The sequence below is a fragment of the Prinia subflava genome, chromosome 1, assembly GCF_021018805.1.
Source record: "Prinia subflava isolate CZ2003 ecotype Zambia chromosome 1, Cam_Psub_1.2, whole genome shotgun sequence".
NCBI lineage: Eukaryota > Metazoa > Chordata > Aves > Passeriformes > Cisticolidae > Prinia > Prinia subflava.
The window spans coordinates 42,798,572-42,812,002 of record NC_086247.1 but is presented as its reverse complement, the minus strand read 5'-3'; the positions used below and the strand labels follow the sequence as shown (position 1 = coordinate 42,812,002).

Here is a 13,431-nt window from a genome sequence, read left to right as displayed (position 1 = left end):
TGACTCCAGGTCTCACAGCCAGCCTCCTCTGCCTCAGCTCTCACTGTGGGTGGCTGCTGTTCTACCCTAAGTGCTGCTTGCCAATAACCCTCCCCAGACCCCTCAGCTTTGCTTTTCAAAATGACCACAGGAAAGGCGGATGAAAGTCCTGCTGAAACTAATGAAAACTTCCCATTTACATAGTGAGAGCTGGATTTGGACCCATGCCTCTCATTGCATCCTTTTTCCAGCATTCCCTCACATCTCAGTGACCTAAAAGATCCTGTTTCATTCTGTGTAAAGGAAATACGCAATTGCATAAGAACAGTTTCCCCATCTTTTTTTACACAGAGGTTTTTTTTTTCTTATTAATCCATGAGCATTAACTATAATTCAGTAAGAATTATTGATATGAAGGTACTTTTCTGCTAAATGCCAAGATTTTCAATCAGGGTTAAACTAAAAACTGTATCTTCACTCATTCTTTTAAGTTTTACTGTTACTATTGCCCTGGGAAAATCAGGCCTCATTAGTGGAAGCTCACTGTCTTGAACATCAGAGAAACAGACTTTGATGGCTTTGTTTGCAACTGTGCTGATTTTATATTAAATACTCCATGATTCATATTATAATAAGAAGAGTATAATATTAGAGTATTAGAGTATAATATAAGCTCAGAGTAAAATTTCTAGCTGGATGTAATCAACACTAAAAGTTCTGCTGGCTGCGTTTTTACTGTAGATAACTTATGGTTACTTTAATTTGTGTTGCAGTCTAGTCCAGAGGTTTCAGATAGCTTTAAGTGAAGTTTTTATGTAATTTGAATGTTTAGTCAAAGGAGAATTGGCAGAGAAGGTCATTCATAGCATTCCCGTGGTATTTATTTCAGCTACTTGTGTTCACGTAAGAACATAGCCATTCTAGCCAATTTCTCCCTGTAGCAGCAGATGCTAAATTCAGCACACCAAGCTCATTCTGCTGCTGGAAATGGACAGCATCTCCTAAGTTCAGCACACTACCATCTTTATTTCTGGATACATGGGTGAAGACTGGAAATTAACTGGGAAGATGCAGGATCTTGTTAGGGGAAAGATCTTTGATAATTGGTAAATGCAGTGACACATTGCAGGAACAGCTCAGAGGAGATGGAACATTATATACAGTTTACACTTTAATTGCATCTGAACTGCACAGATTTCGGGTGGGTACACAATTACTCCAGAGCTCAAAGGAAGTTGGGTTCAGGCATTCCCAAAGATGCTTTTTAATTTCTTCAAACTGCTTTAGAATTGAAGTCCACTTAAAATTTTTGTCTTGTTTGCTTAGTGTGAGCCGGCAAGTCCATAAGAGAGCTCTAATGAGGAGGTTGGCTTAGCAATTACAAGCACCTTTTTTCTAAACTTATACAGTGTGGAAATTGGTATCAACAACAAGCTCTGTACAGCTCAAGAACAGCTTTAAAGCACTTGTGCTAGAAAAGAAGAAACAAAAAAGTCTGTGATCTTCTCCCAAATACCAAATCATGGTCATTTGCTGTGTTGACAGCTAACATGATTAAAACCATAAGGCCTGTAATTCTTTTGCTATAGCTAATATTCAGGGGTTTTCTCTCATTTGTTTTTGCAATTTCTGATAGGCTAGAGGGCAGCAGAACAAGGGAATATTACTGCAGAGTAGGTAATGCTCTTGCAAACCCAATGACTTGGATATGTGACATCAAAACAAGCAAACTTAGCGTTATTGAAACTTTTGTCTGGTCAAGAGAAATAACTCTATACACTGCATTAATGGTTTTTTCCTTATTTGAATAATTTTGTCCCCCAGCTGCAGTCTGTCATGCTGAGTTAAAGTATATAGCTGCCATAGTAATGGGTACAATCTCCTGCTCTTTCTTTATAAATGTTTTCTTAAAGCCATTGAATTATTGAGCTTAGATAGGATAAGATGAAACAGAATGGTTTTTCTTGCATTTTTCTCAGCCCCCCTTCACAGCTAATGCATTTAGTTCTTCTAAAGGAGTAATAAACTGGAATAAATGGTGTGATGCAACACATTCTAGTGAACTTGAAATGACTTGGTAATTGAGTGATAGAAAGAATGCACTATGATATCAGATACCCATAGCCAAGGAGAAATTGAGTGTTATTTGTTGCTCAGTCAGAATGGCTTGTGCCTTTTTTGAACTTCACATAAAAGTTAAAGGAATTGGATATTCTACCTGGGTATGACAAGATACTCGGCCAGATTTCTAGTCAACAACTAATTTGGAGCAAAGCATACTGGTTGCTGCTGTTCTCCATGTGCCTGTCTCTAAGGAGCGTGGTAGACTTCAACTGCGTGTTGTCTTTGCATGTTGTTTTCAGAAAAAGATGAGAAGCAATTCTCATATATTTCATCAGCAATATTCTGCCTGGCTGAAGGAAAAGTTTATATGTTTGATTGTTTAGTAGCCAGGTAGACGCTAATGAGGGTGTAACACTTAAACCAATATTGTTAGGTCTGTATCTTTACAGACATCTGCTCATAGCTGGAAGGTTTGTCTCTAAATTTGGATGGAGAAGCATTATTTGGCATCTTACAAGATGTTCCATTTTAGCAGGAATACATCTTTAAAATATCTGTTCCAGTTAGAAAGTCACTGTGGCCAGAACAATCGCTGAAGTATTAGTTGTAGTTTGGGGAATATGTGGAGGATGTAGGAAGATATGGAAGAACGGGAAGGACAAATGTCAGCTCCTCCAGATGAAGGAAGATTGAAGGTGGAATCAGGTACAAAGGTGAAAGGGATTGTAAAGGAGGCATCCTCACCTTGGTATCCAAAGATACTGAAATTATAAAAGAGTTAATAAGCATCTAGAGGATAATAAACAAGAAATAACCACCACAGATTAGTCAAGAACAAATTATATCAACCAAACTAATTTATTTCATTGACAGGATGACTGATCCAGTGGGTAAAAAAAGAAGCAGCAGGTACAATACAGGTTGACCTTAAAAGGACTTTAAACATTATCCCAGGTGATATGGAAGTACCCAAGGAAATACATTCATAGGGAAATTAGTAAAAGAGTAACATTGAAAATGAATAATGACATTTTCAGAAGTTTGCTGTTGCTTTAGGAGAAGGAAACCTGCTGGGACTCTTGAAAGCTATCCTAAATCAGACACTATGAGCTATTTCTCACAGTGACTTAATGGAAGCAATCGAGTGAATATATCCAATTTGTAGGTGGTACAAAGGTTGAAATAGTTATGGAAAGGAGTGCTTGGAGAGCAGTTTCCAAATAAAAAAAAAAAGTAGATCAGTAACAGTGGTAGTAATTGATGTCCAAATGATCTGAAATCAATTACAGGAAATTCAGTAATTATAAGTGAAAAGTGCTGTAGCAAGGAAGCAAATAGTCAAATAAAAGATGAGAGCATAATTGGATGGATAGAAATATTTTAACAGAGAACCTAGCAGCTGCAGTGAACCACAAACTAATTGAAGTCAGCAATACAGTTGTTAGATTGCATTTGACCCTGGAACATCATCTGGAAAGCCATTAAAACATTTCCTGGAGGAGGAGTCGTCTGCCCAGAGGTTTGCATGCAGTTTAGGACAACAGCACAGGGGTAGATACGCTAAACAGCGTATCTTGAGTCCAGAGGAGACACCCAAACATCAGGAAAACAGAGAAAATGTGACTCACGAGAAAAGGTTGGAAGATTAAAGTTTGCTTAATCAACTGAAGAGGAAAGGGACATGGATAGGCATGGTATCAGTTGCTCAGTGAGTAATCCTTGCTCACCTGTCTCTCCACACTAACTGTGGCCTCTGGAGCATAGGAGAGGAGAACTCGTGGTTGGTGGAGGGCACACTGTTGGAAAGCAAGGCACAAAATCTGCCCCGGGGCCCTCAGTCTCCCACTGTGCAACATATTTATCTGTACTTTCAGAACTCAAAGGTGCATTTTTGGCTGAAATGGCACACCCTGTACCCCCTGAATGCATTTTCCTTCTGTAACTGGGGCAAAAACATGTGGAAAACACATCCTTCTAGATGGCATGGAGCATGTTTATCTGCATGGATCTTGCCTCAGTGGAAGTGCAATACACAGAAGTAGCATGTTGATGGGCAGAGAAATGTGAAACAAGCTCTTTTTTTCTTGCTGTACAGTACAGCATTTCATTCAGCTATCTTACAAATTTATTACAAATCAATAGGCTTGAGTTCTTAGGACAACCTTTGGTCCCATCCTTTCCAGAACCCCACTGCCAACCCTGCCCTCCCAAAAGGAGGGGAATTACACACGTCTCACCTCACTCAATTTCTTCTTTGTCCAAATATTGAATGTTTTGAAGATTTACCATGCACCGTATTTGTGCAATATCACCTATACACACAGACCCATACACAGGTGAGATGCATGGGTGAGGTGCATGGGTGAGGTGCATCCATGCTCATGCACCCATGAGGTGCCAAACCGCAAAAAGGTCAATAATTTTTATAAAGAAGAAAGCAAAAATATAATTTTGTTTTGCTTTTTGTATCTTAAACCAAAAAATGCTGCAGCATGTGGAAAAAAAGAACACTTTCAGTGTTTCCCATTTTTAGCCAGTGGTAGCTTGTTAATGTGGATATTTAAGTGTTGGGAAAGATGCAGTTACTGCAATCCATTAAATACTGTAATTAGGGGGAAAAAAAGTGTTTGGTGAACTATATATTATTTTAAATCAACAGAAGAACAATACTTCTGAAAATTAAACTGCTGTATCCCATCACTGCATCCAAATAAATGCCTTTCCATAGATTATTGAAACCAACTTACAGTTAATGTAGAGAAAAGCAGTTTAGCTGTTATGGTAAAGCTTTCCCAGCTTGAAAGCAGCATTTGAGACAATGTTTATATCGGACTCCATCTAGAAAATACACAAGCCTTCATCTCTCCATTTGTGAGAGAAGCACATTTTGTTTGTCATTTCTGTAGTGGAGACATTAATAGTTTGCTTTTGGAAAACAAGAGGGAAAACTCCTAATTCCTGATTTTGCATTTCCTGAAGTTTTCTAGAATTCCTTTAAAGCTTCTATTATTTTATTCAGTCCAGGGCGCTCAAATGAGCTTCTCCAAACTCTGTTCTATAATGAATTTCAGACATCACCATTTACCCTTTTCATAGTTTTCCTGTCTTATTAACTAGCTCTCCTTCCAAGAATACTGAAGTAGAGCAGAGCAAACTGCTGGCTAGGGCTGCTCCAGCTTTCTTGAAAGGCAAAGGGTAAGTTAAAGAGAGAGTATGTTCTTAACTTGCACTAACACAGCTAAACCAAAACCTTTTCCTCTATTCCGCCCATTATTAATATATTCTATATGTATCCTTCCTGAGAAAATTGTCATAAGCAATTAACCCAGTGAGCTAAGTAAGGCATGTTTAAATATATTTATATATACCTGCATGCATAAGGTCTTGATCAGACACTTCCAAGCAAATCCAGCTTGTGAATTCAGTGTGTCGGTCATGTATTTTACATATCTATATTAATGTTTGTGTGAAACATACAGTATATTAAGACAAATAAAGCTGACCTCACAATTTGCTGTATTTTGTAATAAATGCTGCTGTACAGCTCCAGAACTTCAGTCCCTGGCCTGATCTGGCATTTCACTGATTTCTGAGACTGGCTCTGTCACCAAGTGGACGCTACCATCCTAAATCACTAAATACTAAACATGTTAATTACAGTAATAACAAAATAATTTCTGCACTCGGTGTGTTGTTTTGTTCTGATTTTTTTTCTAAGAGCACTGAAGCACTCGTTCCTAGATTCCCGTTTCACAGTCTTACCTGCTGCTGCTCTCTCTGTTTATCTGTGTGTCTGTCCGGCTCTCGCCCTGTCCCGCCCCGTTGCAGGTTCCAGTACAGCCTGGATGTTGCAGACAGGCTGGCTGATGAACATGTGCTCATCGGGGTCTATGTCAACATGCTGCAGAGCAGCCCCGCACGGTTAGTGCAGCTTTGGCACCTTTGGGGGGCCCAGCAAGGGGACCTTGCTCAGCCAAATGCTCTCACTGTTTCCTCCTGGCCACCGGCTGGAGCAGCTCTTCATGAGCACTAACCTGAAGTGAATGTATATAAATATGGGCTGTGTCCTCCCAAAGCTGGTGGATTGTGGCACTGGCTGCTGTTCTCTCTACTGAGGCTTGCAAGGTATTGCCAAATATTGCGGATAATTGCTTCGTTAAGAACGGCGATGCAAATTGTTTGGGGTGCTGAGCTCTAGGCAGTGCAGGACTTGGTGGTGGTACAGAAATCTTCACACAACAATGATTAAACAAGCCCATGTTTTCGAGGTATTAATTTTTAAGATCATATATAATTTGTAGCTTTACCTTCCTTGAAAGTTAGAAACTGTAATAGTACATAAATAATTAAGTCATGACAATGATTTTCATACTAACCTAGTGAGAGAAATTAATTTCGATTTTTACATATGTCAGGCATTGCTTTTAAATCTGCCTGATTGCTGCATTGTTTGAATCTTGTATACAAATTTTCCCTTCTCTCATTTAGACTCAGGGGTTTTAAATGGGTGTCTGGAACATAATTCATTGTTTCTGCTGGAGTGATTATAGAGCTTTGTCTCCTAAACCCATCAGCTGTCCTGGCACCCGAGATGCTGGCATTGCAGCCCACCACACCCAGGGAAGGTGGGCTCTCCAAGGGCAAGAGAATTCCATAGACTTTGCAGCCCTGTACCAGCAAAGTGGTGAGCAGTATATGGCCCTAGAAAATGTGGTGCTGAGCAGAAAACTGTACGGTGTTTCTACCAAAACTATGCTCAGGAGGCTTATTTTGCTCATAGCAAACCCTTCAGTTTCCTGTGCTGCCACTGCAGAATATATTTCCTGGGTTAGAGGAAAGTCTCCATTTACTCCAATATGTAGAAGGCAAAAAGCAGCTTCATTTAGGAGAGTGAATGCAATCGTTCTCTACACTCTTAAAAAATTCACTTCTGCATGTAGCTCCTGTTGAAAAAGGGAATTTGTCATGTCCAGTGGATAAAAAAGTCTGCTTCTGTTGTCCTGGGTCTGCTTTTCTACTCTGTAGCCCACTGGAATGTGCCAGTGGTAGAGGGTTGAAAAGGCAAACTAGGTTTTAGTGAGGAAAATGAAAACCATTTATCCTAAACAAAAACATTTTCAAGGGGAATTTCATTCCTGAAAAAGCACTTGCTGAAATCAGGCTTATTGAGGAATATTGACACTGTGGCTGTGCAAGCAGGCTCTTGGGGGCATGTGTGTGACCAGTGATTGTCCACCCATGACTGAGGATAGAAATATGCTGCCAGTCGGTCTGGTGTGAGAGGGAGAAGGAAATGTGGCCCTGGCTGCCATGAGTGACTTGCTTAATACAGTTGTTCAGGAGGGGAGTGAAGAATGGACATGGTTTAGGGCAATTCTTGGTGCTAGGCTGTTTTGCCAAGCATGGCATTTTGGATTCCATGTCTAGGATTCATTTATCTTCAGTAAGGTCAACCAGTTCCTCCCAACACCTCTTTGTGGGTGCCTCACCTTATCTGTACTGTTTTCATCCTCCAAATTCTATTCTTTATCTTCCAACCTATTCCCTCAAGGCTTTGATCCAACCTCAGCAAGTCATAGCACCTTTGTTTCCATATATGCATACACAAATCATAGGCCATGATAGCCAACATTTATTTGGTTTTGAGAAATGAACGGGGGAGTGAGTGATAAGAACCTTAATTGTTTAAACAACTGATGCAAAGCATAGTACATAACATCTGATTACTGACATTAAATCACTGCAGTCACAGCATCCTGAATGAGAAACAATCTCAGTTATTTGTATAATTAGATTTTGACAGAAACATAACCTAGAGGGACAGCAATCTTAGTCAAGCATCAGACGATACTGCATTGCCATTTTCTGCTTTGTTGGACTGAGACTGCTTCCAGAGAAATAGAATGGTTACATTTTGGTAAAAACAAGAACTAAATCTTGCCATCCTAAAGTTCCTGTGTGAAGCCAGTTTCCAGAGGAATAGGTGAGACCTCTGCAGGAAGCTCAGCCGCTGCATCTCAAAGTCTGAGGTGGCATCTTCAGGCAAAGCTGAACTTCTGCCCGTGCCTCAAAGGGGCTCAAAACCCACACACTTGTGCCAGGATGGTGCTCAATTCAAGTTATTTCATCCTGCATCTTGAGGAGCTTTGGTAACCTGAGTAAAGCATGCAGTTAACCATAATGAGGTAGCTTCTAGTTTAGGGGAGGCTGCAGCTGGCCTGCTCTGCTGTTGAATCTGCCTGCAAAATACTACCTGTAGCTACCCAGACATCAGATAATTCAAATGCTTCTGGCAGCCAAAGCTGAAAAGAGGAATTATTGTAGCTGGACCTTTATCCACAAGGAAAACGTGCAGAGATACTTTGTGAGCATAATACATAAAATTATCTGAATAGCTGTATAGTAACATTTAAAACAAAACAAGATTTGGGTTTTTTACTATTTTATAGCTAATCATCAGTCTAATATAACACAGTATATCTCTGTTTCTGTTTTAAGTGCAGCTAGTATTTATATTTTGGGGGTTGTGGGGTATTCTTAATTTATTTAATTAATTTTCACTGCTTAACTTTATTTTTCATCTGCAGTTATTTGATATGGCAAGTAAAAGTACAAGTTCTCCTTTCCTTCTACCACAGGCTAATAAGCTACTTGAGGGTTTTTTAGAAGTCAGTACTCCAGAGCAAATTAATAAACAAGAGGAAGAATTAATTCATTATTTATAGTAACTGTATGGGTAGAAAAAATAGCCCTTAGCCAGATGTTTTGAATAGTATTAATTGCAAAGTCTTTTTTAGTATTTAAAACCAATATTTGATACTTACTTTAGTTTATCTTCAGTTTCTGATGCTTAAAAAGAACTTTTAACTGCAAATAGTTTCCATTTTTGTAAGTTAGAGATTTTGCTTAGCTTTGTATATTAATTCCATATATTTCAGTCCTTTTCAAGTACAGAAAAAAAAACAAAGGTGAAATAAATGAAAAGTAGGAGGCTGTTTTGGTTCCACAGAGAGCTGTTTCTGAGGATTTTATGTTATACTGCATAGTACTATGTGAATCCTATTTCTATATAAAAATGCTGTGCTAATCTAGGGCATTTTTAAAATGTTTATTAAGGGGGTGTGCACAGCTTTAGGTGGGAAGGCTGGTTTAATGTTCCTTTGAAAGAGGAAAAACATTCAGAGACCAATTGCTAGAGAGGAAATGTGTAGGTATTTAGTTCCCTCGAACAGAAGTAGCTTTTTGTGATCATTCCCACATAGCTGAGTGTTACAATATTTTGGTGGTAAAATCCTGGTGATTCTAAAGTAAATGGCAAATTAACAGTAGCAGAGGACTCAGATGATTTGTGTTGGTTAAAATGTCTTAAAACCAAGGCAGTTTTGAAAGTGTGGCAGTTAAACAGTCCTCAGAATACATTTGGTGTTGCTGTTAGACCATTTTTTTTGTTTTTACAGCCCTAAGGCTTAGAAACCAACCCTTTAATTAGTTCGTATTTCCTATAGCAAATTTTTTATTAAGTAAGGGTTTGTAGAATAAGAGCGTGTCATGAAGGCCACACTGATAACTCTCTTGCAAAAATTTCACTGGAAACTTTTCTAACCAGTGGTGACATAGTTGTAAAACAAGCAGGGAACACCCACATCAGCTATTGCCGAGTGTCTACTGCAGAACAGGCTGGTGTGACACATGTGAAGCCTGAGAAATAGCAGAGATCCTCCAGAGCCACTCCTTTGCTCATAGGTTATCATGTTTTTCATCCTTTGCCTGCAGTTTTGAGATCCCTTTTTTTAATGGAGCTACCTTAGACCACAGAAGTCCTATTTTACAGGTGCTAATATTAGATATTCACTCTACATCTGAATGGTGATAGGTGACAGACCAATTATTGCAAATATTTATAAGGCCTTTAAAGAAAGAGTCAATGGAGAAGCAGTGTTTTTTAGAAAAGAAGGAACAACAGTAGGATATCTGTATGCAAAATGTCCAGTTTCTCTCAAAAGGATGCCTGAATCATTCCCCTGGGGTCCCAAATTCTGCACACACATTCATAATAATTAAACCTTTTGTGTACAGTTGTCTTACTGTATCCCTGTATGGTTTTCTGTGAAGTTGGTGAAGTAAAACATAAGTGAATTATGGTAAATCTGAGACATAAAATTCTTGGCAGTCGAGGCTAATGCTGCTGTGCATACTTCTGTGCTTAATTGTCACATAGAATAGGTGTACTCCAGAAATAAATTATCTCAGACATTAAAATTTAATTTTCAGAGCTTTGGGGTTAGTGATTTGCAGCATTAATAGACCAAATTTGACGCATTGCTACACCTACTTTATGACATCTACCCACACATGAATATATATCAAAGGTATTAAATACAAGTAAGACTCAAAAGCCACAGGTTCATTCAGTAAAGCAGTTGGCTTAGATGTTAGCTCACATTTCAGAACTCTGGTGCAGATTGCATTATGCCAACAAGTGGAACCATAATCCGTTTTTCCAAGATGGATATGGTTGCACATTGCCATAAAAAGAGAATTGATCCTGAATGCTTGCTGTTTTCACAACCATCTGTTAGGATGCAATGTTTTAGGTATGGTAAAATTAAAAATTAATTAAACTGACATTAAAGTAACCCTTATTATCCAGTTTACATAATTGTATGTGTCTGCAAGAATTGCTTACTCCTTTCTCTGGATGACATATTAGTACAGTAAGCATGAGTATGTAAGAAGCAGAACTGTATAAATTTAGAAAAATGCCTTTAGCTTTGGTCTTTCCCAAAGGTATACCAGTTATCCCACCAGAATCTCAGTAAGCATAAAATTAATCTGTATATGTAACAAAATAAACATAACCAAAACCAGAAAGTCAGTGTTCCTCTACCACCAGAAGTCTTACGTGCAGTCTGCAGCACAAGTTTTATTTACACCGAACCTCTCTGTGCCTCATTTTTCAGAGCTTTACTGTTTTTCTAAACTTAATGTTTGTGGTCTCACAGGTTATTATCAGAATGAGAAAAAGATGATGTTTGTCTCTTATCTCTTGCATCAGTAAGCTGTAGCAAATCCCCATGACACCCAGCTTTAGTTTCATGATCAGTGAATATCAACCACTGCTCATCTTTCCAACATAACTTTTAAATCCCAGTGGATTTAATCAGGCCAAACAACATGTGCACTGTAGTTATCTGAGGGACATGGGGATATGAACTCACTGAGAATTTTAGAGACATGTTCCTTTTAAATATATCTTCTTCAAATGCAGAGCTTCTGGCACAAATACCATTTTGCTCTGGAAGGCTTTTCAAGTTCAAGGTGCAATTTCAGGGGAAAAAAATCAGAATAAAATCCTATGCCCAGACTATTTTGAAGCTCATTTGCCAGAAAACAGTTGCATGCCCAGAAGAGCCCATGGGCAGGGAGATTTGTTCCTGTTTCCCTTCAGCCAAAAACCATTATACAGTTGCCAAAGGATAAGAAACGAGGCCAGGCTTGTCTCTGTCTGGGAAATCCACAGGCAGTCTTGTATTCCATGTGGGAACTTCTCATTCCTCTCACCTCTTCTTAGGGACTTCATTTTTTCTCTCATATATACATACATATATATAAAGCAATGTGGTCTAAGATTCTAAAGCCCAAGATTATCCAGGGTTTACTAAGTCCTCTTCAGATTTCTGGTTTTGTTAGTTTATTAGTTATGATGGTTGTCTGCAAAATTCTGAATGTTTAGAAATAGTGAATGTTCTCACTATATTACCTTTTCTCTGCTTATCTAGCTAAATAATAGCTTCTATTTAAAGTAAGGAGAGCTGAAAAAGCATTAACCTGAGAGAAGTATTTGCATTTTATATTCTTGGGGGAGAAAAAAATAATAAGGTGCAATATTTTAAGGGAATTCAGCATGTTTGCAGTTTAGTTTTTACACTTGTTGATCACAGTCATGTGACACTGTGAAGTCTCACTCCCAAATAGCAAGAAACCAAGAATAAAAGAGAAAGCCTGGTTATAAATTCCTAGATCAGTGGTTCCAAACTGATCCATAAGACCTTGGTAAGCGCCCTGCAAAACTGTCCTGAACACTGTTTTCTGGTGCAAATATGACAAAGCTTCTGAAGTGTTTCTCAACAAACACTGAGGCTCCTGCTAATCCACTGTCCAAGAAGTGGTCAATCTTCCAGGTGACATGACAAAGCTGAGTTGCAAAATAGGTGCTGACTGATGGTCCTAACCACCTCCTGACCCTTTTTGGGCAGAGTAGTCTGCAAGTTGCATCCTGTACAACCTTTACTGTGAGCTGCAGGCTTGCTGCTGTTTTCCCCCTAAGGGAAGGTGCTGCCTGGGCCCTTAGAGCTATTCTTTCCAGGGAAATGGCCCTCCCCCTTCTCCCCATGCTCAGTTGACATCAGCTGTTCCTCCTTTGGTGAGGGTTTGCTCCTTTGTTCTGACACGTTGGGGTGTGAGGTGGTGGCTGGCGGAGGCAGTGGGTGCTTTTGCCCTGTGTAAACCTGTCTTCCCATTTTCCCCTCCCCTGAGCAGCGTCCTCGACAGTGCAAGTCGCCTGGATGAAGAGCACAAGCTGATCGCCAGGTATGCAGCAAGGCTGGCAGCAGAAACTTCTTCATCAGTAAGTGTTTTAATTAAAGGAAGGTACTTTCCTTCTGTCGTGTTCCAGGGGCTTGGCAAGATCAGGGAAATTACATCTGACAGTCTAATGATTAATGGATTATTTTTCCCTATTCTTTTCATCAGAGGCTGTTATGCTTTAATAATAACACTTTTATGCAGCCCATTTAATCCAAAGAAGCCACATGCTAATGCATATAATCTATATACTAATGCAGTGGTATTTAAATAATTGCATCAAAGGGAATCTGACATCTTGAACTCAGGAAAGACTATAAAATATTGTCTGGACTGGCTTTGGTTAAAGGTTAATGATTTATGGCATTGGAAAAATGGGGTGGTGAATCCATTTTACTCTCTAGCTCAAATATCACAGCCACTAGGGCCCTAAGTACTAAGGCTATTAAAGAACATTCTTCAGCAGGATGGCTGTAATGACCCCCTGCATTAGCCCTGGCTCCCATTTTCATTTCAGAGCAATGATTATTCTGCTCTCTGTATCCAAAGATAGAAGGTGATGACAGGCGAAAACCTCACTAGCTGCATTCAGGAACAAGAGAGAATGAAGCAGGAACCTAATCAAAGTATATAAAATCTTAAATGGTACATAAAAGGTCAGCCTAGCTACTTTTTTTCGATCTCAGGCCATTTGATAGAACAAGGAACCATGAATGATGGTTGAGTGAAAAGCAGCTTGTCTGGAGTGCCCAGAAACATTTTCACACTGAGATTTACACTGTGGGGTCAACTGAAAGGGTGAAA

The 13,431-nt window shown here is 39.2% G+C and overlaps 1 protein-coding gene across 15 annotated transcripts in view; it reads left to right on the top strand.

Annotated features, from left to right (window-relative positions):
- The window catches only part of DTNA (dystrobrevin alpha), a 222,719-nt gene that overhangs the window by 180,015 nt on the left and 29,273 nt on the right, over positions 1–13,431 (top strand). For 10 of the 15 annotated variants that reach the window (XM_063394714.1, XM_063394688.1, XM_063394720.1 and 7 more), the window contains 3 exons: positions 5,161–5,238; positions 5,872–5,964; positions 12,583–12,670. In XM_063394714.1, the coding sequence (XP_063250784.1) occupies positions 5,161–5,238; positions 5,872–5,964; positions 12,583–12,670 (259 nt within the window). The remainder of the gene's footprint in view (positions 1–5,160; positions 5,239–5,871; positions 5,965–12,582; positions 12,671–13,431) is intronic. The other 5 variants (XM_063394672.1, XM_063394747.1, XM_063394763.1 and 2 more) reach the window with 2 other exon arrangements.